The sequence below is a fragment of the Mixophyes fleayi genome, chromosome 6 (genome assembly GCF_038048845.1).
Source record: "Mixophyes fleayi isolate aMixFle1 chromosome 6, aMixFle1.hap1, whole genome shotgun sequence".
Classification (NCBI taxonomy): Eukaryota; Metazoa; Chordata; class Amphibia; order Anura; family Limnodynastidae; genus Mixophyes; species Mixophyes fleayi.
Window position 1 is genome coordinate 159,286,172 of NC_134407.1, and position 26,296 is coordinate 159,312,467.

The window sequence follows — 26,296 nt, forward strand, 5'->3', positions numbered from 1 at the left end:
TCTCACAGTCTCGACTGACTTGCCCAACTTCCATAGAGGGAGGATCACACCCACATTCATCTTCTCCACACTCTTCTCTGTCAACCTGAAAAGGTCCATCTGGATCTCAGTCTACCCTTTTGTTTCCTCTGAGCATTCTGAACAGTCTCGACCTCTTCTTTAGCTCTGAACCTCATGTCTTTTCCAATAGGCAATAAGTGCTGCCTATGGTAAGTCTTTATAGGCCCTCTCTGTCCTTCAGGCCTTACTCCAGACATTTTAGACACTACTTCGTAAGGATTCTTTCTCCATCGGTTAGCCAACTTATGCTTTTGTGGAATCACCAACCGAAGCAACACTCTTTAATGCTGCTAGGACATTTTCTTTCAATTACTATCATAACGGGTCCTGTTTGTCAATCCAGACTTGGTAGAAACTTCCTAAACTAATCTGTGAGATTCTCTTAGTTATTCTTGCAGACATTGAATGTATTATAGATGTGTTACTCTCTAGTGTGGGGTATCATTTACTCCAAAACAGATATCTATAGGCAGATGAGCTTCTCCTCCGAACATAAGCAGGTATGAATAGTATCCTGTAGATTCATATTTAGTAAAGATGTAGGTATGTACTAATTGGTTAATATGCCTACTCCAATGTAACTTCCTGTCGAGAAGGGTTCAATTGAATCTCTATGGCTGTGGGTTTTCTTGTGTGTGGAAATGTGTGGTTTGAGACTTGCTTATTTCGCAAAGTTCACTTATTTCCTTAATTAGACGACTCTCAAAGTCTCTTTCCTGATCAGAATGAATCCTAGCAGGAAGTCCATAATGCACAAAGAATTTTTGCCATAGGAATTTTGCCACCATTGTAGCTCTGGTCTTTAGCTGGATAAATTTGAGCATACCCAGTGAAGCAATCAGTCACAACTAGTACACTGGCAGTGTTGCTTTCATCCTGTTCCATAGAATGAAAGTCAATACATAATGTCAGTACATAATAAATAATGGACAGCACTGTGGCTAAGTGGTTAGCACTTCTGCCTTACAGCACTGGGGTCATTAGTTCAATTCCCGACCATGGCCTAATCTGTGAGGAGTTTGTATGTTCTCCCCGTGTTTGCGTGGGTTTCCTCCGGGTGCTCTGGTTTCCTCCCACACTCCAAAAACATACTAGTAGGTTAATTGGCTGCTAACAAATTGACCCTAGTCTGTGTGTGTGTGTTAGGGAATTTAGACTGTAAGCCCCAATGGGGCAGGGACTGATGTGAATGAGTTCTCTGTACAGCGCTGCGGAATCAGTGGCGCTATATAAATAAATGGTAATAATAATAATAATAGTAATAATAATAATACATACTAGTTCCAATGGCCCATCACGCAAGATGTTTTTCAAAGATGCTGCTTTCTCTGGCAGTGTTTCCCTTAGGATACATACTCCACAGGTTCTGCAGTACTTCTCAATATCCAACTCCATTTTTGGCCAAAAGAATTGATCAGCCACAAGCCTGTTTATGTCCTATATGCCCATGTTGATCATGTAAAGCATTTAACACAGCAACACAGTTCTTCTTGGACAGAACCAACTATCGCCTCATTCTACCATCTCTGGGAGTGGTTTCTCTGTAAAGAGTATTTCTCTGATTATCGGACACTCTCTGTCTGTGCAACAGCTTCTTCTCTCTCAAGAGCCTTGGGTCCCAACCTTTCATGGTTCTTGCCCATCCAATGGATGGTTCCTATAGACAAATCTTCCTTCTGTTTCTGTAAGTTTTGTGCTGTAGGCTGTGCACAATTTTAGTTGTTGTTCTTCTTTGTACAGTCTCTAATGTATTTATATTCTTCTGGAGATATAGCCTCCAGAACTGAACACAGTATTCTAGATGAGGTCATACCAGTGACCAATACAGTGGCATTATTACTTGTTTCTTTTTGCCACTGATTCCTCTCCCTATGCAACCAAGCATCTAGCTTGACTTCCTCGTTGCTTTTTTGCATTACTTATAAGTAGAGATGCTCACTGACCCCCATGTTTTGGTTTTGGATCTGGATTACCTTCGGGTTTTGGTTTTGCCAAAACCGCCCTTGTGTGTTTTGGCTTTGTTTAGCTATTTTTTTCAAAATTCCATTTTATGGGGTAAAATCACATCATTTCGGTATTTTTTTGTATGTACATTATTATTAACCTTACTAACACTATTAAAGTAATTCTATCGTTTTCAAATAAGCATTGCATAAGCGATTGTATTGTGTTTCCAAAGCACAAAGTAATTTATTTTTAGCAAATGTAAAATTTAACAATTCAATACATGATTATAATACAGTACAGCCAAAAACCAAGAGATACATACATACCGCGCTCGCTGCGCTCCCACTGGTACCAGCGCACAGTATTTCACTCCAGAATACTGTGGTCAGAAGAGACTGAGGCCATTGCCAGTGAGAGCTGTTATTATATACACTCAGTGTTTCAGTGAGATGGTGTGGCTTGCTTCTATTGGTCCAGGTATCAGGAGGGTCCAGGGTGCTGCAGGTCATAGGCCAGTTTAAACCAAAATATCCAAAGGTGGGGGTCATCTCTCCAGGGGTTGTGCTCTGACTTTCCCGCCAAGAATCCAGTTACAACTAGTCTATTAGCATTTTATAGTCATTATCACTTTAAGGGGCATATTCAATTAGTATTTCGGTTCGCGGTTACCGCGAAAAGTGTGCGTTCTTGCCGGTATTACGGTACCGCATTAACGCGGATTTTCGTACACAACCCTATGGGCTGCGAATGAAAATCCACGTTATTGCGGTAATGTGGATTAAGTTTCGCGGCTGTTTCGGCGCGATCCCACGGACCGGAAAGCTAATTGAATATGCCCCTAAGTGTTTTATTCCCTAACATCACTAACTAGAGTATGCAATGTGCGATATCTTCGACGAAAGAACTGAACAACTGCTGATGACTAGGGGATTAAAATGATACCAGACATGACACGTTTCCTGTAACCTGAACTTTAAATAACACTAAAGTGTACATAAAATCATATATAAACTAAATACTATCTGCTCACAAATCACTATGGATTGGAATCAATATAAATATGAAATATATAAATAACTAAATGTTAGAGTGCGTGTGTGTGCGTGCGCATAAAACAGTATTAACCAATATACTTTTGTTCATCCAATTATACGACTTCGACAACACTAAATTCCAGTGATTTCCATTCAATGTTTACCATCTCACAGGTTACAATATGCTTTTCATACACTTTCAGCCAAATACTGCAGCGAGCTGGCTGGATGTTAAGCGACAGAGCAACGACACAAACACACTGCAGTTTATATCACATTAGGAGAGGTAGCATGTACAATTTATCAAGCCAAGCAGTTCATCCACAAGGAGTGACACTTTTGGGGCTGAAGTGCAAGTCCAACATGGCCCTCCCTAAACAAGCTAACAATGGGCTTGTTAGAGTAATGGCAGAAACACACATCAGTGCCAGGAAAGATTAATGGTGCAAGATGGAATTGTCCTTGTTATGGTGGATCTTACAAAGCACATGCACACTTTAACAAACGATGCACTTCAGCGACAAGGGCTGCCACTTTTGTGGCTGAAGTGCTTGGTTTGTTTTGGCCCCCACTAAACCAGCTATCAATGCCCTAAAGGCAGGTTAGACCAACAGTGCTGTCAAATGAATTCCACACTGCAAGATGTTGTCGTCATCATCTTCAGCATCATCCTCATCAGTGTGTACATCATCATCAGACTATTAATTCATCTCCGCTGGAATCCGCTATTACAGAAGTGTCAGTACTTGAATGTATTTGCCGGTAAAAGCCTTCCTCGTGGAAGATGTAGTACATTTTTGATGAACATCATCTTTTCCACATTTTTAGGAAGTAACCTCTTACGTCGATCACTGACAAGTTTCCCGGCTGTGCTGAAAACGCTTTCTAAGTACACACTGGAGGGTGGGCAGCTTAGGTATTGCAAAGTGAGTTTGTACATGGGTTTCCAAATAGCTTGTTTTTCCTCCCAGTATGGAAAGGGACTATCTGACATTTCGATTTCAATGAACTCTTGAAAATAATCCTCCACCATTCTTTGCATGTTAATAGTAGGATCGGATGGATTTATGGCCGAGGTCACACTTTTTTTGCTAAATTCTTTCAAACCAGATGTCAAACTGTTGTGGTCCGCCACCTGCGTCATCCCTGCTTCTCTTTGGAAAGTGCAATTTCTTACGAGCAGGAGCTGCCTGAGAAGCTGGAGGAGATGTCGTCAAGCCAAGGACCAGTTCAGCGGTCAACTTGCTGACCAGGATCTCCTTGTATCTGTTCAGATCTCGGTCATTTAGAAGCAAAGAATCTACGTAGGTGCTAAACCTAGGATCAAGCGCGGTCGCCAAAACATAGTGATCTGACTTCAAGATTTTAATAGCTCTTGGATCATTCAAAGCGAATTAAGTATTTGATCTACAAGGCCAACATACTTTGCGGAATTGCTTTCTTTCATCTCCTCCTTCAGTTTGTCAAGCTGCTTTTCCAAAAGTCAAATTAAGGGAATAACTTGACTTAATTAAGCTAGCAGAGTCTGAACTCACTTCACACGTCACAACTTCAAATGGTTTCAGCACCTTGCACAGCAAAGAAAGGATTCTTCACTGTGCAAGACTGAAATACATTCCCCCTCCTTTCCCAATGCCATGGCTTGTACAATACGCTTGTATGGCTTTGCGCTGTTCCTCCATACTCTGAAGCATGTACAGGGTGAAATTCCACCTTGTTAACACCTCTTGCTTAAGTTGGTGGCAGGGCAAATGAAATTGTTCTTGGAGCAGCTGCAATCTCCTACATGCTGTGGTAGAATGCCGGAAATGTCCCGAAATTTTATGAGCCACCAAAAGCATCTCCTGCACCTCACGGTTATTTTTAAAGAAGCTCTGCACCACCAAGTTTATTGTTTGAGCAAAACAGGGAATGTGATGGAATTCACCCAGCTGTAATGCTCACACAATATTGTTGGCGTTATCAGAAATGACATATGCTGGGGCGAGTCCAAGTGGCATAAGCCATGTATCAATGACATCCCTTAGTTTTTGTAACAAATTATTAGCTGTATGCCTGTTAGTGAAGCTGGTGATTCGAGGAGTAGCCTGCCTGTGAGAAATGTTACGTAGTGGTGTACATGCTGCTGCTGTTCCTGCTTATGAAGGTAGAATGTCATTTTTGAGCCCAATTATTACATTATAACGAATGTTCTGGTACAGTTGAGGAATAGCTTTTCTTGAAAAATGGTGTCACAATGGAATTTTGTAACGGGGACACAAAACCTCAATTAAATGTGTAAAACCAGCTGCATTTATAGTGGATATTGGACGCAGATCAAACACTAGTATAGTCGCCATGGCATCTGTGATCCACTTTGCGACTGCTGTCATACTTGCTTCCTCTAGCAAAAGATTGTTTCACAGTTAATTGTTGTAAAGCACTAATGGTCTTCTTCTTGGGCTGCTTATGGGAGGAAGATTCACCCCCAGCAGCAGCAACAACAGCAGCAGTGGGACTAATGCTCAAGAATTCTTTAGAGGGATCAAGGATAGTGCAGGAGTCATCTAGCCTTAGCAACTTGGATGCAGGACTAACTCCTGCAAACATGCCCTTATCCCCCCCCATTCTTAAGAAACCTAACCTTGACCCCTCCTCTCTAGCTAACTACCGCCCAATATCACTTTTTCCCTTTGCCTCCAAACTACTTGAGCGGATTGTCTGCAACCGCCTCTCCAGTCACCTCTCTGCTAAGTCCCTACTTGACCCCCTCCAATCTGGTTTCTGACCCCTCCACTCGACTGAAACCGCCCTGGCCAAAGTTACTAATGACCTCCTCTCGGCCAAATCCAGGGGCGACTTCTCCCTGCTCATTCTCTTGGACCTCTCTGACCTCTCTGCGGGTTTTGACACTGTGGACCACCCCTTCCTTCTGCAGACCCTTCTCTCTCTCGACCTCTCCGGCAGTCCTCATTTGGTTCACCTCATACCTTGCCAACCGCTCCTTCTCTGTTTCCACTCCTGACTCATGCTCACCCCCTTCCCCCCTCCTTATTGGGGTCCCTCAGGGCTGTTCTCGTCACTCTTCTTTTCTCACTCTACACCACCTCCCTGGGTGATCTTATCTCTTACTTTGGTCTCCAGTATCACCTCTATGCTGATGACATTCAACTCTACAACTCCTCTCCTGACCCCCCCCCCTCCCTGACTGCCTCTCCGCTATCTTCTCCAGGATGTCTACACGTTTTCTCAAAATCAACATTGCGAAAACTGAACTCATTGTTTTCCGTCCTTCTAAATCTTTTACCCACTGCAAACTTTCCATCACCATCAACAACACTACCATCTCTGCTGTTCCCCAACTCCGCTGTCCGAGTGTCACCCTGGACTCCTCCCTCTCTTTTACCCCCCACATTCAATCTCTTGCCCACTCCTGTCACTTCCAACTATGGAACATTGCCCACATTTGGCCCTTCCTCTCTCAGTAGGCTGCTAAAATCATCATCCATGCTCTCATTATTTCCTGTCTCGATTATTATCCTTTATTTGTTAGGCGCCACAAGGTATCCGCAGTGCCGCACACAGTACTAACAGTAGACTATACAGGGTGAAACCATACAGAACAATGAACAAAAAGTACCAATACTTCAGAAACTCCGGCCAGTCATATGCAGTAAAGACGGAGCGGAAGAACAGGTATGGAGACAGGAGGGGAGGGAGCCCTGCTCATACGAGCTTACATCCTAAGGGAGGGTAAACAGACCAGGCACAAGAGGAGCCAGTTGAGGCAAGAGGAGAGAAGGGAGGACAAGCTAAAGGGAGGAGATGGGGGTTAAGTAGATGGTTGGTAGGCTGCAACCTTCTCCTCAACGGCCTCCCCCACTTCCATCTCACCTCTCTATGCTCTGTTCTTAACGCGGCTGCGAGACTTATCTTTCTCTCATGCCGCTTTTCCTCCCCTCTCTGCCTTGCCCTCCACTGGCTCCCTTTCCTCTTCAGAATCCTCTTTAAACTCCTCACTGTCTCCTACAAGGCCCTCTCCCTTTCCACTGCCCCTTATATCTCTAATCTCCACTCCATCCACACTCCCGCCCGTTCCCTGCGTTCGGCCAATGACCGTCGCCTTTCCTCTGCACTGATCACCTCATCCCATAGTTCAAGACTTCTCCCGTGCTGCCCCCCTTCACTGGAACAACCTCCCTCCCTCTAACCGCCTGTCCCCTAATCTTGGCTCCTTCATGCAGGCTCTCAAAACCTATCTGTTCCTTAAGGCTTACCAACCATCCACATAACCTTATCGTTCTCATTTCCTCCCACTTTCCTGTCTACTCTTGTATTTGAACCCCTCTACTGACTCAACTTGTGCCTGCTGTCGGTCTCCCCTCCCCTTAGTATGTAAGCTCTTATGAGCAGGGCCCTCTTCCCTTCTGTCTCAATACCATTTCTTCTTCTCCTACACCACTCTACTTGCTTTGCTTGGAGATACTGTAGTCTTGGCTATACTCGTTCTACTCTGTACTGTCATACCCTTGTATACTGTCTGTCCTGTATTTTGTACGGCGCTGCGGACACCTTGTGGCACCATATAAATAAAGAATAATAATAACTCTGATCGCTACTGAGGATATTGATGAGGGCGGTGTTGTGGGTGTAGATTGCAGGCGTCGGGATGTAGGTGAGAGGAGGGTCCTAGCTGATGATGGACTGATTGTTGTTATTTTTTTACCATAACTTTCTGATTTTCCCAACACCTTGCCATGAACTCGCGTCAAATGACGTAACATGGATGAGGTTCCTAGATGGTTAAGGTCCCTCCCTTGACTGACTGTGGCTCTACATACACTACAAATGGCTAGACAACTGTTGTCATGATTTGGGTAGAAATAATTCCACACATAAGAAGTGGCTTTTTTGGTCTTATGTCCAGGCATGACAATGGCCTCCTTCTTATCACGTGCCAGAACTGCTTCCACTGGTGCAGGACTTACACAAACAACATCATCCTCATCAACATCCTCATTAGCGCCCTCGTCGGCTACACAAATATTCCCCTCAGCCTCTTCCAATTCCAAAGTGGCATCCTCAAGTGGTGTATCACCGACTACACTCGGGCTGTTCAGGCACACATCAGCAGAAATGCTGAAAAGGGCCTTCTTTATGGGTACACAATCAGAATGGTCACGATTACACATACCACTCGTGGATGGACTCTCCTCAGGGAATGGTGTAATTTCGGAATCTGAGCATACATTTTCCTCTAATGCCTTACTGTTTTCTTCCAGCTCGGCTTTTACACATAACAGTATTTGTGCACCACTTTTGGATTCCGAATTACTTGGTCTTGCTTGGTCAGAGTGACCTTACAAGAAACCTCAGTAACAATAGAGAAAGGCGAAGGCCTCATAATTTCTTTTCCACTGCGTGTGGAATGGCATGTTGGCATTTTTTTTATCGGCAGTTAACTTTTTCTGGATTACAGCTCTTTTTTTCTTCAACATGGTAAAAGGTGTTTTTTTGTTTATTTTTTTTCCCTGACTTCAAAAGACTATGTACTTTTACATAGGCTTTACCAGATGACGTATAGGGATAACTATCATCAGGACTGGTGGCAGCAGCTGCTTGCTCCTCCTGCTCTTCTTTGTACTGCCTTGAATCCATTTGGATAACACTCTACACTTTTTCGTGCAAATTCAGAAAATAAGCCTGCAAGGACTTGTATATTGTATTTCAGCAATGACAAAAATAGCAATGGAGTTCTTGTCTTTGGGTGTAAAGAACACCCTACACTTAGTGCTGCAAATTCTAACAAAAAGCCTGCAAGGACTTATATTTCCATTGCTGAGAAATTCAGCAATGAAGCTCTGTGCTTTGTCACTCTATCCTTATGTATCCCTATCTCAAATGGCGCTAGATCGCAATGGAGGGCGGTATTTATTTATTCCAAAACTCGCGAGATCCGAGATTTGACGACGTCACAATGACGTTTTGGAATCCGAATAGGCGTGAAAGTACCAAGCCGGCTCGGTACTCAAAAAACGGAGCCCGCCCATCACTACTTATAAGTGACCTGAAATAGTGACTCCTAGATCCTTTTCCTCCTTTGTAGTACCCATTATAGTGTCATTAATATTATATTTAGTCTTTGGGTTTTTGAGACCTAAGTGCATGATTTTGCACTTTTGGCATTAAACTTTAGTTACCACACTCTTGCCCGTTCCTCTAGTTCACCTAGGTCTTTAATCATTTGTTTTACCCTTCCTGGTGTGTGTATCCTGTTGCAAATCTTTGTGTCATCTGCAAAAAGGCATACTTTGCCTTCAGTACCAATGTCACCAATAAAGATATTAAAAAGCACTGGATACAGTACAGATCCCTGGGATCCTCAAAGGGTAACCCTTTGTGAATGCACTCCATTTACTAGAACTCTGTTTTATATCCTGCAACCAAGATCTTATCCATTCAACCATCTTAGAATCCAATCCTAAGTTTTCAAGTTTATTTAACAGTCTGCAATGTGGGACAGTTTCAAAAACTTTACTAAAGACTTGATAAGCTACATCTTTAGTCACCAAGTCATAAAAGTCAATAAGATTTGTTTGACATGACCTCCCCCAGTAAATCCATACTGTGTAGGATTCTGTAAGTTGTTGGATTTTAGATATTCCACAAGTCTTTCTTTTTTGCTTGCCTCTTCCTTGGTTCCATTTTTGTGAAGTGGGACTACATTTCCTCATTTTTAGTCCTCTTGAATTACTCTTGTAACTGGTTGAATAATTATTTTAATGTTGTTACCAGTACCCCTTTAATCTCTTTTACAGAGCTGGTGCAAGATCACAAGGTCTTTTTTTAAAAAAACAAAAAAAACAACCCATTTAATAATTACATTGTATTAACTCAATATTTGTTCTCCTCAAGAATGGTCAGTAGATGCAGGGGGCTCTTCAAATTTCCTGTCTCTCAAATGGCTGACCAAACACTCCTCAGGTTCTTCACAGAGAGGGGGGGGGGGGGCAGCGGAAAATAACTTTATAGACACTGTCTGTCACTGACAGTGTAAGAACAGTGTCCGGCACATTGGTGGGCGGAGGTGCTGGTGAAAATATCACATGATCACCGATAGTCTGTCAGTCAGTGACAAATGCCACCGCTGCACCACAAGTCAATAACGATTAAAAAAAATCTAGTCAGCGGCGCCCTTCATGTCCCGCGCCCTAGGCAGTTGCCTAATGGAAACACAGGGCCTGCTCTTTTAGTATCCTTAGATGCATCCCACCTGGCAGCATTGATCTATCCACTTTCAGTTTTGAGAGCTGTTAGGACCTTCCCCTCTGTAAATGTACTTGTTTCTACCTCATTTATGAATATTTATGAATATTTCTGTAATGAATAGTGAGTAAAGTTAATTATTAAGATGATCTGCTATTAGAGATCATCTTAATGGCAGATAATGAAGTGTACCTCAAAGGAAAAGAACCTGGAAAGAGCAACAAGGGGAAAAAGTATTCCAATGCCACCACCTTGTTGGCCCCCAGGTCTGGGTGAGTGGTAGAAGGACTATCTCTGCCCGGAACCTTCACACGTGCCCTATCTCTGCCCAGCACCTTCACTCCCTGTGCCCAACGCCTTCACACATTCACCTCCTCTCTGCCCAGCGCCTTCACACATTCACTCCCTCTTTGCCCAGCGCCTTCACACATTCACCCCCTCTGCCCAGCGCCTTCACAACATTCACCCCCTCTCTGCCCAGCGCCTTCACAACATTCACCCCCTCTCTGCCCAGCGCCTTCACAACATTCACCCCCTCTCTGCCCAGCGCCTTCACAACATTCACCCCCTCTCTGCCCAGCGCCTTCACAACATTCACTCCCTCTCTGCCCAGCGCCTTCACAACATTCACCCCCTCTCTGCCCAGCGCCTTCACACATTCACCTCCTCTCTGCCCAGCGCCTTCACACAGTCACCCCCTCTCTGCCCACCGCCTTCAAACATGCCCCCTCTCTCTGCCTGGGTTAATCCGGCCCTGGATCTAGTCAAAGCCTAATGGAGACAGATGCAGCCTGTGCGGTCTCTGCATAGACTGTTACATGCGACTTGACAGCATATGCAGGGATTGCATAAACTGCCTGCCCGACAACCCCACTCCACCCAGGAAACAAAAAAAATAAATAATAAAAGAAAAGAATCTTGCCTAGTCTGCAGTGCCGGCCCGGGTCCCCTGGCATACCAAGCCCCCGGTAATTAGTATCCCCCCCCCCCCCCCCCTGATGCCCCTGCTTTTCCTATATCTTAAATGAGAACGTCCAAACTAAAAGATTTAAGCAAAGTGAATGTCCTTTTTCAGGGGCTCACTGTGTGGTAGTCAAGGTATATCCAGCTATAGGAACCAGTTCTGTGATAGTTCAGCACCCACCATATTTCTGCTGCCACTACCACTAACCTTGTCTATGCATGCCATTTTTTAGTCATATGGGATAGAGGGTAACATGAGCATCACCAATTATTTTAAAAAGTTAGCTCCTGTTTACAACTATTTGGCTAATGATCGAAATTACACATAGGGTGGTATAGATGGCAAAACAATGCCATTATTGTAGCACTTTATGTATTTCCTTATTTAGAGAGTAAAATAATAATGTTGGGATCCTATTTAACCTGTATGCTAATAGGGCTTCATGTTATTTCTCTTAAGAAAATTCCTTTCAGTCACGTAATGCGTTTCATTTACTCAATAGCATTTGTTAGCTGAGGACATCTAGTGGTTACAAAGAGTAATGCACAAATATATAAAATGCCTGGGAAGTCAAAGCAGCTTCAGCATATGGATAAGATTATTTGCAGAATTATCTTTCTTTCAATGCCACAGCTTTTGTCTCTCAGGACTGATTGTGGTGGGCACAACGTGCAATGAAAATTACAGAGTACACCACATTTGTGAACGGCAAATGTGGTGCACTCTGCCCAGCACCTTCACACGTGCCCCCCCTCTGCCTAGCACCTTCACATGTACCCCCCCCTCTGCCCAGCACCTTCACATGTACCCCCCCCTCTGCCCAGCACCTTCACACGTGCCCCCTCTCTCTGCCCAGCACCTTCACACGTGCCCCCTCCCTCTGCCCAGCACCTTCACTCATGCCCCCTCTCTCTGCCCAGCACCTTCACACGTGCCCCCCCTCTGCCCAGCACCTTCACACGTACCACCCCCCTCTGCCCAGCACCTTTACACGTACCACCCCCCTCTGCCCAGCACCTTCACACGTGCCCCCTCTCTCTGCCCAGCACCTTCACACGTGCCCCTCCCTCTGCCCAGCACCTTCACACGTGCCCCTCCCTCTGCCCAGCACCTTCACACATGCCCCTCTCTCTGCCCAGCACCTTCACACATGCCCCCTCTCTCTGCCTAGCACCTTCACTCGTGCCCCCTCTCTCTGCCTAGCACCTTCACTCGTGCCCCCTCTCTCTGCCCAGCACCTTCACACGTGCCCCCCCCTCTGCCCAGCACCTTCACATGTACCACCCCCCTCTGCCCAGCACCTTCACATGTACCACCCCCCTCTGCCCAGCACCTTCACACGTGCCTCCTCTCTCTGCCCAGCACCTTCACACGTGCCCCCCCCCTCTGCCCAGCACCTTCACACGTGCCCCCCCCTCTGCCCAGCACCTTCACACGTGCCCCCCCTCTGCCCAGCAACTTCATACATCCCCCCCCCTCTGCCCAGCACCTTCACAACATTCACCCCCTCTGTGCCCAGCGCCTTCATACCATTCACCCCCTCTGTGCCCAGCGCCTTCATACCATTCACCTCCTCTGCCCAGCACCTTCACATGTGCCCCCCCTCTGCCCAGCACCTTCACATGTACCCCCCCCTCTGCCCAGCACCTTCACACGTGCCCCCTCTCTCTGCCCAGCACCTTCACACGTGCCCTCCCTCTGCCCAGCACCTTCACTCGTGCCCCCTCTCTCTGCCCAGCACCTTCACACGTGCCCCCCCTCTGCCCAGCACCTTCACACGTGCCCCCCCTCTGCCCAGCACCTTCACATGTACCGCCCCCCTCTGCCCAGCACCTTCACATGTACCACCCCCCTCTGCCCAGCACCTTCACATGTACCACCCCCCTCTGCCCAGCACCTTCACATGTACCACCCCCTCTGCTCAGCACCTTCACACGTGCCCCCTCTCTCTGCCCAGCACCTTCACACGTGCCCCCCCCTCTGCCCAGCACCTTCACACTTGCCCCCCCCTCTGCCCAGCACCTTCACTTGTGCCCCCTCTCTCTGCCCAGCACCTTCACACGTGCCCCCCCTCTGCCCAGCACCTTCACACGTGCCTCCTCTCTCTGCCCAGCACCTTCACACGTGCCTCCTCTCTCTGCCCAGCACCTTCACACGTGCCCCCCCCCTCTGCCCAGCACCTTCACACCTGCCCCCCCTCTGCCCAGCAACTTCATACGTGCCCCCCCCTCTGCCCAGCACCTTCACAACATTCACCCCCTCTGTGCCCAGCGCCTTCATACCATTCACCCCCCCTCTGCCCAGCGCCTTCATACCATTCACCTCCTTTCTGCCCAGCGCCTTCACAACATTCACCTCCTCTCTGCCCAGCGCCAGATAGAAGTGCTGTAGATCTTGCACACTGACTACCATAAAATCCCAGCAGCCCGCCTACACTGTATACGGTTACCATGTGACCGCAGCGGTCACATGACCCTGTGATGTCATAGTGACGTGGAAGGTACCTAAGCTGAGGGGCTTTAGCAGCTACCGTTAAACATTCCATCAATAAAAATGGCTTCTCACTAAAGTGTACATGTTGTAAATAGAAAAAAATCTTTTCCACAGACAAATATGGCTCCCTCTGTTTCCATTGTTCGACATGGGAGCGGTCAGGGGTACGTGATGTGAAAGAGGTGTGGCTTCCTATTGACATCACCATGTTTTGAGCTGGGAAGTAAGTGTAAGAACAGAGATCTTTGCCTGTTTGTAGCGATAGCGTATAAGAGTATGCATATGTGTTACTTTAACGAAAACGTTATTAGTTCAAACTGTAGGTCTGCATTTTACATATTAGTCATTTAGTTTGTATATTCCTTAATGATATACAGCAATTAGGCTTAATGACCATTAATTATTTTTGTATTTAGCTATCAATTCCATATTTTATTTTGTATACGATCTGAATATAATAATATTGCATCATATATGCAAACTAGTTATGCAATTGTATTCTATGTTTTAAATATCTGAAGAAAGTATAAATGTCATACATGGAAACTCTGGGGTCTACAGCAAGACTTCTTATGACTCACCCCTTACTTACACCCATATTTTTCAATAACATTCTCCAGTTAGCACCAATGTTTTATGTTTCACAGCTTCTGACAGCTGTTACAGCCTTCATGTTGGTGTATTTAATATTTTTAAATAAAAAAAAGCATGATTTTATATTCTTTGAATTTGAACATTTTTATTATAACGTATATGTTAGTCCCTCTTAAACTGAATTCAGTTTAATATCCTAAGTGAACATCAGTTCATGCTGACAACACTGTGCTTGTGTATAAGAACTGAGAAAACTGCAGTGGGAGTATGGATGATTGTACAGTCCTTCCAGGAAACTGTTGGAGTGACTGTATATTGACCCTCAGGTAAGTAAACTTCGGGGACCAGGTTCCACTTAGGATATTCCATCCAAAATGTAATTATCCTTTAAGATAGATATGAAATTCTATTGAAGGCTACATATATTTAAAACATTCTGTGTCAACTTGTTTTGAACAATAGTTCTCCACTAAAGTGACTGTTTACAATCTGTCACTAACACAATTATATACTATATATTTGTTTTAACACAATGTTGTTCATTTAGGATGATTCCTTTCTTAATTATCACTGTGGTCCTGGGGGCCTGTGTGAGTTCTCTGCTGTTTGCCCTCTGGAAGCGTGAGAGAGTGAAAAGATGGATGGCTGGGCTGAAACGCAGACAGTGCTTCAAGGTCCTATCGAGAAATAATCACAGGAAAAATTTGGAACATGACACACAAAATGCCCAAAGTATACAGGAAACTTTACTACTGGAAGCACTGCACAAGCACCAGAACACGGAATACGGACTGAAACACAATTTCAAAAACTTAACAGGTAACTGTGGAAGCATTCTGGATAAACTAATCCTTATAAGAGCCAAATTAGTCACGCTAAAGTTCTAAACTTCACTTATAAACACTTAATATTTTGGTTTTAACTAATATATGGTAAAAGTGATAACCAGTCAGGTCTGGAAGCAAGTCACCTACAGGAAGTGGAAGCATAGAAAAATGTGAAAAAAGGTCTTCTGGGAAGATGGTTCAGCTTAGCACAGTTATACCTTGTAGGGTAAAGTATCACATTTTCTGAGGTGAGCCTTAGGGTGGTTAAACATGTTATTTGTAGTTGCTGTATCTTAATAAAGGTATCTCTAGTGCTTATAAGAATTGATGAGAGTTGATTGACCATAATATTGTTTTTCCGCTTTCTGACAATGGCAAAAAATAGTGGGATTTTTTTGTTGCTTTGTTTTTTTTTACATTCCTACAATATAGATTCTGGTAGGCATACAAATAAACAGAAATAAATTTTAATAGATTTAAAAGTAAGAATGTTTAGGAACTGTGTTGAGGTTCCACTATTCTAAAATTTACTGTGTTCTGCTCTTTTCCCTGCAGATGTGTCCTCATTTCGGAGGCTTCACCCTCTGACTCAGTACTGTGACTATAAGGACTATGTCCAGCGCACATCACAGGGAGAAGAGAACATATTGATACAGGAAAGACCCTTTGCCTTGGTTGCAACTGCAGGAACGTCTGGAAACCCCACAATGTTCCCTATCAATGCTCAGCAACCCAATGAAAGATTCCTGCAGGTATCTCTGAATCTACAATTGTTTTCTGATTTTGAGGCGTTATTGGTATAATATGACTAGTTATCTGGCATTGTAGTATCAAGCAGTTTTACTTCTGGTTTATTTTATTATTGCACTTATCAATCGTGGGTGTCAATTATTAATATAGAGTAGGTTATAAGGTGAATGCTTATGGCACCTATAGGATAATTGTATGTAGAATTGTCTGGTTATTTAGGTGAACATATAAGGGATTTTTTATGGAGTGTTTGGTATTTTCGAAATGTTTTATTTTTATTCTGTCATTGATTTGTAAAATGTAGAATATATTCTATAACACTGTATTGGTTATAATTGTAACAGGTCCAAACTGGAGATAAATCTGGTGTAACATAAGGAATATGTAGTTGTATATAGAACAGAAAGTACTGAGACTCACATCACTTCTGAAAGAATAAACAGAAACTATTGGGGTGTAAGGCTGCCTTTCGCCAGGTGATGTAGTTAATGGTTGGTTGGGACACTATATTACCTAGGGAGCTATTCATTTATAGGTCACAACTCTTTTTATTGCTAGATGCATATAGAGCTAAAACTATAGCAGCAGAGCGGTACAGACACACACACTGGTCCATTTTCAGTAGCCAATTAACCTACCAGAATGTTTTTGAACTGTTGGAGGAAACTGGAGCACCTGGAGGAAATGACCGTAAACATGGGGAGAACATGCAAACTTCACACAGATAGGGTACTAGCTGCGCTCTAAACCTTGGCCCCAGTGCTAACATAGGATACACAGCCAGGGATGTTGGTAGCATTCCATTATAGAGGGTTGTGTCGCAAGATTAAATGGAAGGAGGCAGTTCTAATGAAAGATTACATGTAAGAGACATTGCCATAGGCTGCATATAGTAAGTAATTGTGTTAAGCTCTTCATATAAAGTTGTTCCTTCTCTGGCTGAAACGGTGTCTCATGTCCTAGGGAACAGCCGTATATCTGGAAGTAATACACAGCAATTTCCCTGGGGCTTTGGAAAAGATGGCCAAGTTTACATTCCCACCAATTTTCCGCCACACCGAGGCTGGGATCCCCATTATTCATTTTCCATCTGCCTTCTCCTCTAATTTCCTGAAGCATCTCTATTCTTCTACGGTCCCAGTCCTTCCCACCACGTCTCACCATGAGATACTGTACATTCAGCTTCTTTTTGCCCTCAAGGATCCTGGAATAAGTATGCTTGAAGTCAACTTCTCTTGGTTCCTTCGCAACGTCTTCTCTGTTTTGGAGGATTGTTGGGAGTCTTTGGTTACAGATATTCAGAAAGGTCGTCTCCGTTCAGAACTTAGGGTTCCTCTGGACACCAGAAAGCAGATAGAAGATGTTTTATTCCCAGATGCTTTCCGAGCTGCGGAACTGCGTGCTCAGTTCCAGGAAGGCTTTTGTGGGATAGCCAAGAGGGTGTGGCCAAAACTGCAGGTGATTGTAGCTGTGGAGACTGGGGGCAATGACTTGGATAGACAGATTCTAAAGGAAACTGCATGTAAAGGGACGCCAGTTTATTCCCCCATATACTGTGCCGCAGAAGGTATGGATATTTAGTTGCAACTAAATATTTTTGATATTCGCTCACATAAATTGTCTACATCTTTTCTCCTGCCCTACTTATTTTTAACATCATCAATTTACTCTCTTCTCCTTTGTTTTTTTTTAAGTGTTTTGTATTCTCTCCCTGCTACCTCTCTCATTTCCCCTTCTCTTTCTTAATATCACTTTCTCCTCAGCTCTATGTGGTGTAAATCTTTGGCCAGCAGAAGATGTCCCGCGATATGTGTTGTGCCCCCGCTCTGCATTCTTTGAATTTATGCCTGTGGACACAAACAAGCTGGAACAAACACTGACTTTACAAGACGTGACTGTAGGAGGTGCCTATGAGCTGGTTCTAACCAACAGAGATGGACTTTACAGGTAAGCGAACAATGTTTCAAACTCTATGGGGCATATTCAATTAGGTCCGGCACTCGCGATTACGTGCGGCTGCACAAGTCCCGTTACCGCAACATTGCTGATTTCTGTGCGCACTCCATAGGGATGTGAAGGGAAATTTGCAATGTTGCGGTACCGTATTGCCACTTTACACATACAGCTGTGGGTAATCGCGAGCTCCGGACCTAATTGAATATGCCCCTATATTTAAGATACGAGACAACTCTCTTTCTAATGTATGAACGAGGTTTCATATAGGGGTGCGCTTGACACCACAGTCTTGCTGCAACAGGACAGGAGTCTTCTATTACTATGATTTTGTGTTGTTGCTCACATTTCGGTGCTCAGATTGTCTATTATTGTCTACCTCAAACTGGCCCACAGAGGGAAACACAAGAATGTACTAAACCGGCGGTTCCCAAAGTGTGCGCTGCAGCTCCCAGGGGTGCCGCGGGCCAGCCCTAGAAAAAAGAAAGCAAACAGAAACTTACCAATCCGTGCGGCGCTACGACCCAGCAGCCTCTTCACTCCTGCAGCTGTCACTGAATATCGACGTCAGTGACAGTTGCGCGAGAGGGGAGGCTGCAAGATCCTAGCGCTGCGCGAGTTGGTAAGTTTCTGTTTGCTTTCTTTTTTTCTATAGCTGGCGCCTGGCGCGGGGCAGAGGAGGAGGGCAGATGGCAGAGGAGGGGGACAGAGAGCAGAGGAGGAGGGCAGATGGCAGAGGAGGGGGACAGAGAGCAGAGGAGGAGGGCAGATGGCAGAGGAGGGGGACAGATGGCAGAGGAGGAGGGCAGATGGCAGAGGAGGGGACAGAGAGCAGAGGAGGGGGACAGAGAGCAGAGGAAGAGGGCAGATGGCAGAGGAGGGGGACAGATGGCAGAGGAGGGGGACAGAGAGCAGAGGAGGGGGACAGAGAGCAGAGGAGGAGGGCAGATGGCAGAGGAGGGGGACAGAGAGCAGAGGAGGATGGCAGAGGAGGGGGACAGAGAGCAGAGGAGGGGGACAGAGGAGGAGGGCAGATGGCAGAGGAGGGGGACAGAGAGCAGAGGAGGAGGGGGGCAGAGGAGGAGGTCAGATTGCAGAGGAGGGGACAGATGGCAGAGGAGGGGGACAGATGGCAGAGGAGGGGGACAGATGGCAGAGGAGGGGGACAGATGGCAGAGGAGGGGGACAGAGAGCAGAGGAGGGGGACAGAGAGCAGAGGAGGAGGGCAGATGGCAGAGGAGGGGGACAGAGAGCAGAGGAGGGGGACAGAGAGCAGAGGAGGGGGACAGAGGGCAGAGGAGGGGGACAGCGTGACAGAGGGCAGAGGAGGGGGCAACATGAGAGGGGGCAGTGTGCCTGGTTGCAGAGGGGGCAGTGTGCCTGGTTGCAGAGGGGGCAGTGTGCCTGGATGCAGAGGGAGCAGAGGGAGCAGAGTGCCTGGATGCAGAGGGGCATTTTTGCATACAACTAAATTAGTATATCTGTCGTGACCTAAATACTTATTTCAATTTTTTGACCCAACTATTTCTAAAACAGGACTGCTCAGTAATTATTTTGGAGGGGTGCCTTGAAAAAATTTGGAGACTCTAAGGGTGCCGCAAACTGCAAAAGTTTGGGAACCACTGTACTAAACTGAAATTCTCTTTGCTGCCGTTTACATTTTGATGCTCCGATTGGCTACAGGTTGTTGAAGTCCTGCCCACATTTACATGACCGTTTTGTTTTTGTTTTGAATAATGAATTAAATAGGTGCTCTCACACCGACTCGTGTGTAATATAGTACGGAAGAAATGTGAGGATGCCCTGTAACTGGTTAATAAAAAGTTAGAGTGGAGTAATTATCTGTCAGTAACCTTGTAGGCTTATAATGATAATAAGACAAATGTAGTTCTCTGTATCCTAGGTACCAGCTTGGAGATGTTATACAAGTTACAGCCTTCCATAATCAAAGTCCCATAGTGGAATTTCTATACAGGTGTGTATTGTAACAATCATTTGTGATATTTTTGAAGAGATTTTTCGCTCCACTAATATGAGGAGTCCCCACTCATAAATAACGGAAAAGAGATATATTCATTATATGCAGTGTCCGCTTTACATTCAATGTGATATGTATTGCCTTGATAAATGATATTGTGTATGTGTGTGTGTGTGTGTGTGTGTGTGTGTATGTATATATATATATATATATATATATATATATATATATATATATATATATATATATATATATCTATAATATAAAAGCCTAGCGGCGTGTGTTAGTCTGTGTGTGAAAAAAAAAAAACAAGCTGCAGCGCCACCTGCTGGGCGGAGTTATACACTGACCTACTAAATTCTTAGCATTATCTAATATATAAAAGTAAAAGCCTAGCGGCGTGTGTGTGTGTGTTTGGAAAAAACTATTTTCTCAGAAAGGGCTCATCCAATTGATCTGAAATTTGGTATACTTACATTATTTGACAAAAAAATTAGAATAGTGAAGTCAGTTAACTTCCATCATCCCCCCTTCCCCCCCGTGGGAGGGGTAGTAAAGGCTAAATTTACGAGTTGAGGGCTCAAACTCATTTTCGTGAGGTAATTTTACCTCATGAACACACATTAAAAAGGGCGCTTGCGTCGGGAAGTAACGCTCTTCCCCTGAGGAGGCCTGGACTAGGCCCAAATGCATGACAAGAACCTTTTTAAGACCTTAAGTAGCTTGATTTGACTAGAATGCATAAGTATCATGCACGGGTTAACTTGTGTGTGTGTGTGTGTGTGTATATATATATATATATATATATATATATATATATATATATATATATATATATATATATATATATATATATATATAGTTTATGGAAAGTGTTTTATGATTTATCTCCATTTATTTTATTTGGTGAGCAATCATACCCTAATTCAGTATTGACGTACACATATTGTCAACAGAAGGACTATTGTGCTTCTCATCCACATAGATTGTATATCTAATCTATCTATCTATATATATATATATATATATATATATATATATATATATATATATATATATATATCTATATCTATATATTAGATTGAAAGAAGCTGCATAAGACCCTATACAGGGAGCGCTCATTTCTTTTACACTTATATGAATGTGACAGGCTAGTTGATCTGGGTTTTCTCACACATTTTGCAATTGTTCTATAGTATACTAGCTGACAAGCAGAAGAACTACAGAAAAGGCCTCATTTACACGTAGGAGTAATTCCAGCTAGAAGGTACAATTTTGCTCCATGATAAACCATGTTGTGCTTCAAGGGGAAAGATTTAACTGTGTGGTCAGATTTGTGGTTGGGAATGGCATGCATCTTAGTACAGTACTAAATAGCAGTGTACAAACTAAGCTGCCCATGTTTATGTGTTGCTTTCAAAAGCAAGCACTAATTACCCAGCATGAAAAAAACTGTATTCATACCCCTTGTATCACAGCATGGTTTGCAGATTTGCACTCTGGATTTGCTCCTAGCTCTAAAGGAGGCCCCAAATGTGGACTTCTACCCAGCAGGAAGTGTAAGAAAGTTTGTGTCCCTCCAGTTTCAGTTACCCTACAATTGTACTTAAGCTGCGGCAGGAGCCACCATGTTCTCTAGTACACAGGTGGTGGAGAAGTGGAGCCATTGAGTAAGAGTTAAAAGTCATTTGCTCTTATCCAGTGAAATGCTACTTCCACAGCACAATCTTATCTGGCAACATAGTCCTTTTGATTGTAGCTTTTTCTTTAACCCTTCCAGTGCCAAAAGTGTAGTATTTAGGGTAAAGCCTGTTCCACTTGTAGGGAGAGGGAAAATAAGTGGAGATTCCTACTGTAATTGCCATCAATGTGCGCATCTAGACATCGAGGTGAATGAACCTCCACCTTAGGGTGCCTTTGCCATTAATATTACATTACATAAGACTGGTTCTGTTACTGTTCTAAGTCCGAAGAGTTTGTAAATAGCAATCGAGTGTAGTCTTGGACACCTAATCACTAATTAAACTGGCTTATAGAGATCTGTAATTAGAATTCTAGAGATTGCTATACCGTGCAATGTGCCCTTGGTGACAGACAGGAAAATTATTGTTTCCAGTATGAAGGAAATTATCTTGTTCCTGTAAGACATATATAAGCTTTGCCGCTGTGCACGTAGTGTTAGAGCATTTATTTAAATGCTATATCATAGGCTGAAATGTTTGACACCCCTTTTTAGTTTTGCATGTTAAATCATTTTTTACCAGTTGAAGCTTAATTTAAAAAAAATGAAGAAAAAAGAAATACAAGCACAATAATACTTTTTATATAGATATTCAACTGTGACCTAAAACCTACATCAAACCTCTAATAAAATCCATTTTGTATGCCTGTGAATGTTGGACATCGCAGAATAAAAGGGTGACTTACTCAATGCAGTGCTGGGGGCTTGGGAGTTTGGTCCCTTCCCTAAAAGGCCCCAGAGAGGAAAAAGAGAACTTCAGGCCCTCCTTCACCGAAGATAGGGAGGCCTCTTTATACCAAGACCTTCAAAGCCAAAAGGCCCATTAGGATGCAAGGGGTCTTCAGGACCACCTCTGTCGCAAAGCTCGGGTGGTCTCCTTTACCTCGAGTTTGTCCCGGGCTTCCCCCGGAGGACTGGTTCTCCAGCTCCCTCCCAGAATAAGGGAGCCTCGGATGACTTGGGGAGAGGGTCGCCCATAAGGGTCTATACCCAAACCCCACCAAAACATGAAGACAAAACACGTCAATCAAAAAAAAGTGCTTAGTGCCAGGTGCCGCACGGCCCCAGCCTTTTTCGCGGAAATATGAAAATTGTCCTTGCACCCGGTCAAAAGGATTAAGCAAAGGAGAAATGGTGCTGCCTAAAAATTAAAGGTGCATAGTGCAAAGGGCTTTACTCTGTGCACAGGTGACTTTCTCTCCACCATGTTCATTTTTGGGTACCCCTGGCTCAAACAGCACCAAGGGCACGTATCAACACGGCTTCAGGCAGCTGCCTCTTGGCCAGAGGATATGGTGACGGCCAATTGCCTACAGGGGTCGCCTTTAAGCCCCACTGCGTACATGGGCATCTACACCTGATCTTAGCCAAAAGGCTGAGAATGTTAAGTTAGCCTGCTTTGAAAAACTTACCATGGCCTGGGACTACGAAATTTATAATAATTATTTTTATTGTTTTTCAGGAAAAGCCAGACCTTGAATGTTCGCGGAGAACACATTTCAGAACGTAGTTTTCATGGAACTCTTATGCGCACTGTCGGTTTGTGGCCTGGTGCCACTCTTCTCAATTACTGCTGCACAGAAAGTGGGATTCTGGGTAGGTAGTGAAAACACAGATCGCTCTCATCTATTGCTGATGATCGTATATAGAAACACAGTGCACCATTGTCTACTCCACATGTGGAAAGATACTTCAGCAAATGGTGAATAGTAAACAATGTTTTAAAAAGTTTTGATTAGGTGTAAAAAGAAATATATTGCTTATTTATTGATGAGTGAGTTGGAAGAGACATAGACATTTCATGTAGAGTTCTGCAGGCCATATCTTGCACCCAAATGAGTTTTTCTCTTTGTTTGTTTTAAAGTAGACTCAGCATTTTTCTAATTCAGTTATATTCAAAAACTACTTACACATCAAAACAGCCATTTGGTACAGAAATGTTCACTTTTGTAGCTACTTTTGCTTAGTATACGTCACATCCCTCATCTTTGCCGGAAACCGCTGTTTAATAGCAAATGTCCCTTTGAGTTTTGTAAAGACTACCTGCCCCTATGAACAGTTAAGGTAGCCATATTGTGAGGAAAAATATTCATGAGAATGCAATTTGTCAGTTTACTAGGAAACATAACATCACTGAGCCACTTTATAATCAGGAGTTACTGGTTACTAGTGAGTTGATTGGCCACAACCAATATATTCATGAGATGTATCCTCTGTGTGTAGATGGTAGGTCCACTATTTAACCTGTGATCCTTTCCACTAAGTTCACTAACAGTTTGCAACTGAAGTATTTATTATACATTAATGAGAATATGATTATATATATATATATATAGTGCAGCCTCCATTTGCAAACATTTGTGATACAAAATGGGTCGATCTGAAAGCTTAGTTACTTCAAGCATGGTACTGTGATAGGATGTCACCTTTGCAATAAGACGGTTCGTGAAATTTCATCCCTGTTGGATATTCCACGGTCAACTGTAATCGACATTATTAGAAAGTGGAAGCGTTTAGGAACAACAGCAACTCAACCATGAAGCGGTAGACTACATAAAAATCACAGAGCGGGGTCAACAACTGCTAAGGCGCATGCTGCGTAAAAGTCACCAACGAACTGCTGATTCCATAGCTGGAGAGTTCCGAACTTCCACTGGCATTAATGTAAGCACAAAAACTGTACGTCGGGAGCTTAATGGAATGGGATTCCATGGCCAAGAGCTGTATGCAAGCCTCACATCACCAAGACTAATGCCAAGCGTCGGATGGAGTGGTGTAAAGCACACCAGCAGTGGACTGTGGAAATGTGTTCTGTGGAGTGACAAATCCGGCTTCTCTGTTTTGGCAGTCAGATGGGCGAGTCTGGGTTTGGCGGATGATGAGAGAACGTTACCTGCCTGACTGCATTATGCCAACTGTTTAGCTGTTTTCTTACACACATTGCATTACTAAATCTGTTCATTTCAAATATAGTCTCCAGCAAAGTCTTAAAACCAGTTGCTTGTCTCATGGTATTCCTGCATGTTTTGCTTTCACCAGTCCACCTCCTTGTCACTTCCCAACTCTTCAGTGTCAGTTTTCTACCACTCTTTAAATTGGTTTCATCTATGAAAACATACATGGCAGTCCATTCTCGTTCAGTCTCCTGCTCACATGTCTTCTGGTCAGCACAACTCTAATGCATCTGTCCTGTTCACTGTTGCCTGTTCATTCAATGTGTCCTCTGATGTGCATGAATTCATTTTGCTTGCTTTCCCTAATATTCCCTGTTCTCCCACAGCCCATTTAACACCTGCAAATTTGCCATAGAAGGCTTCCTATTGTGTGTATTGCTGTTTTCACACTGGGACAACCATACTACATATTTCATTACTTCTACTTCACGCACTTGTCTTGATCCTCACACACAGTAGTTTCATCCTTAGCTACACATACAGCATCACACATTCATAACTTGCTGCCCTTTTGGAATACACCTTAGATTGGGCTAGTATTGGTTTACCTTACAGATTTCTGTAGGTCATTTTCCCTCCATGTGTTTCTCATAATATCGTACCTACTGTTTTTTTAGATTCAATCACAACCAGGGGTGCATTGAGAACTTAAAACGGCCTTGGAATAAATTCTGAAAGTGGGTCACAATGTGTAAATGGCTGTGTGTTATCTCTCTGGCATTGGGACTTGACCAGCTGCCCCTACCCCTCAGTGGCCTCATGACATCATGGGGTGTCCAACAGCCTACTGGGCAAACTGCCAGTAACGTCTATGGCCAGTCTGCCCCTGATTACAACATTGCATTGTTTGTTTTTACAGCATTTATCTCCTCCTCCTCCTCAGTGTTTTGATATTCTGTGCCCCAGACAAACCTGCATCCTTCAGTTCTCATTGTTTAACTTCTCTCCATTCACTCTATCACCAGGCACACCACATTCTTCCATGCTGAATGGTTTGCTATATCTGTCACATACTGACTTTATTTGTGTTCCTTTCTTTCAGTTTTAGTCACGCCTATTATACTTACCGTAACTGAAAAACACTAAAACATCCCATAGAGAAGAATGGCCTCTTCATGATGGATACTACAGATGTGCTCTGTCTTTTCCGGAAGGGCTGCCATTTTCAGTAGTGTTATGGCTGCATGCTTTAAGGCTCATATAGTTTCCCCAGCAGTCCCTGGCTACTAATTTTGACTCTTCCCCTGCTCACAACAATATAATCTATCACATTAACCGGTAATCTCTTCCTCACTGTCCAAATCATATGGTGTTACTTTGTCACTTTGTTGTCACGTTCGTTTTACACTGTCCTAATTATTTACAGACTGTTCCAACAGTTCTCTCTTCCCCTGCACCTAAGCCTTCCAAGTTATAACAATGTATGTCCTATATTACCCTAATCACTCCTAGTTCTTCACCTCATTCTTTTTATTCACACCATACAAATATTACTTTTATCACATCATTTCCCTTTTGTTTCACAGCTGTTAAACCACCCTGTTCATAAACCCACAGAGTCATATTCATCAGTTTCCCTGCTCTTATCATCCTATTATATCTATTGTAGCCTCACTTTCTTTACATATCCTAATTGCATCCTCAAGCATTAACTTCTCTCTCCCACTCCACAATTAATCTTCCCCATGACTTCATCAATCTCTTAATTTTCACTTTCATGCTGTTTCACCAATCAACACTGCTTAAGCCAACCCCA

At 43.8% G+C, this 26,296-nt stretch overlaps 1 protein-coding gene across 1 annotated transcript in view; it reads left to right on the top strand.

Moving 5' to 3' along the window:
- The first annotated feature begins 13,727 nt into the window (after positions 1-13,727).
- LOC142094596 (inactive phospholipase C-like protein 2) overlaps positions 13,728-26,296 on the top strand; it is a 161,450-nt gene continuing 148,881 nt past the window's right edge. The window contains exons 1-7 of the mRNA XM_075176913.1: positions 13,728-13,966; positions 14,885-15,156; positions 15,720-15,916; positions 16,878-17,481; positions 17,678-17,861; positions 19,771-19,842; positions 23,049-23,182. Of these exons, the coding sequence (XP_075033014.1) occupies positions 14,886-15,156; positions 15,720-15,916; positions 16,878-17,481; positions 17,678-17,861; positions 19,771-19,842; positions 23,049-23,182 (1,462 nt within the window). The 5' untranslated portion in view covers positions 13,728-13,966; position 14,885. The remainder of the gene's footprint in view (positions 13,967-14,884; positions 15,157-15,719; positions 15,917-16,877; positions 17,482-17,677; positions 17,862-19,770; positions 19,843-23,048; positions 23,183-26,296) is intronic.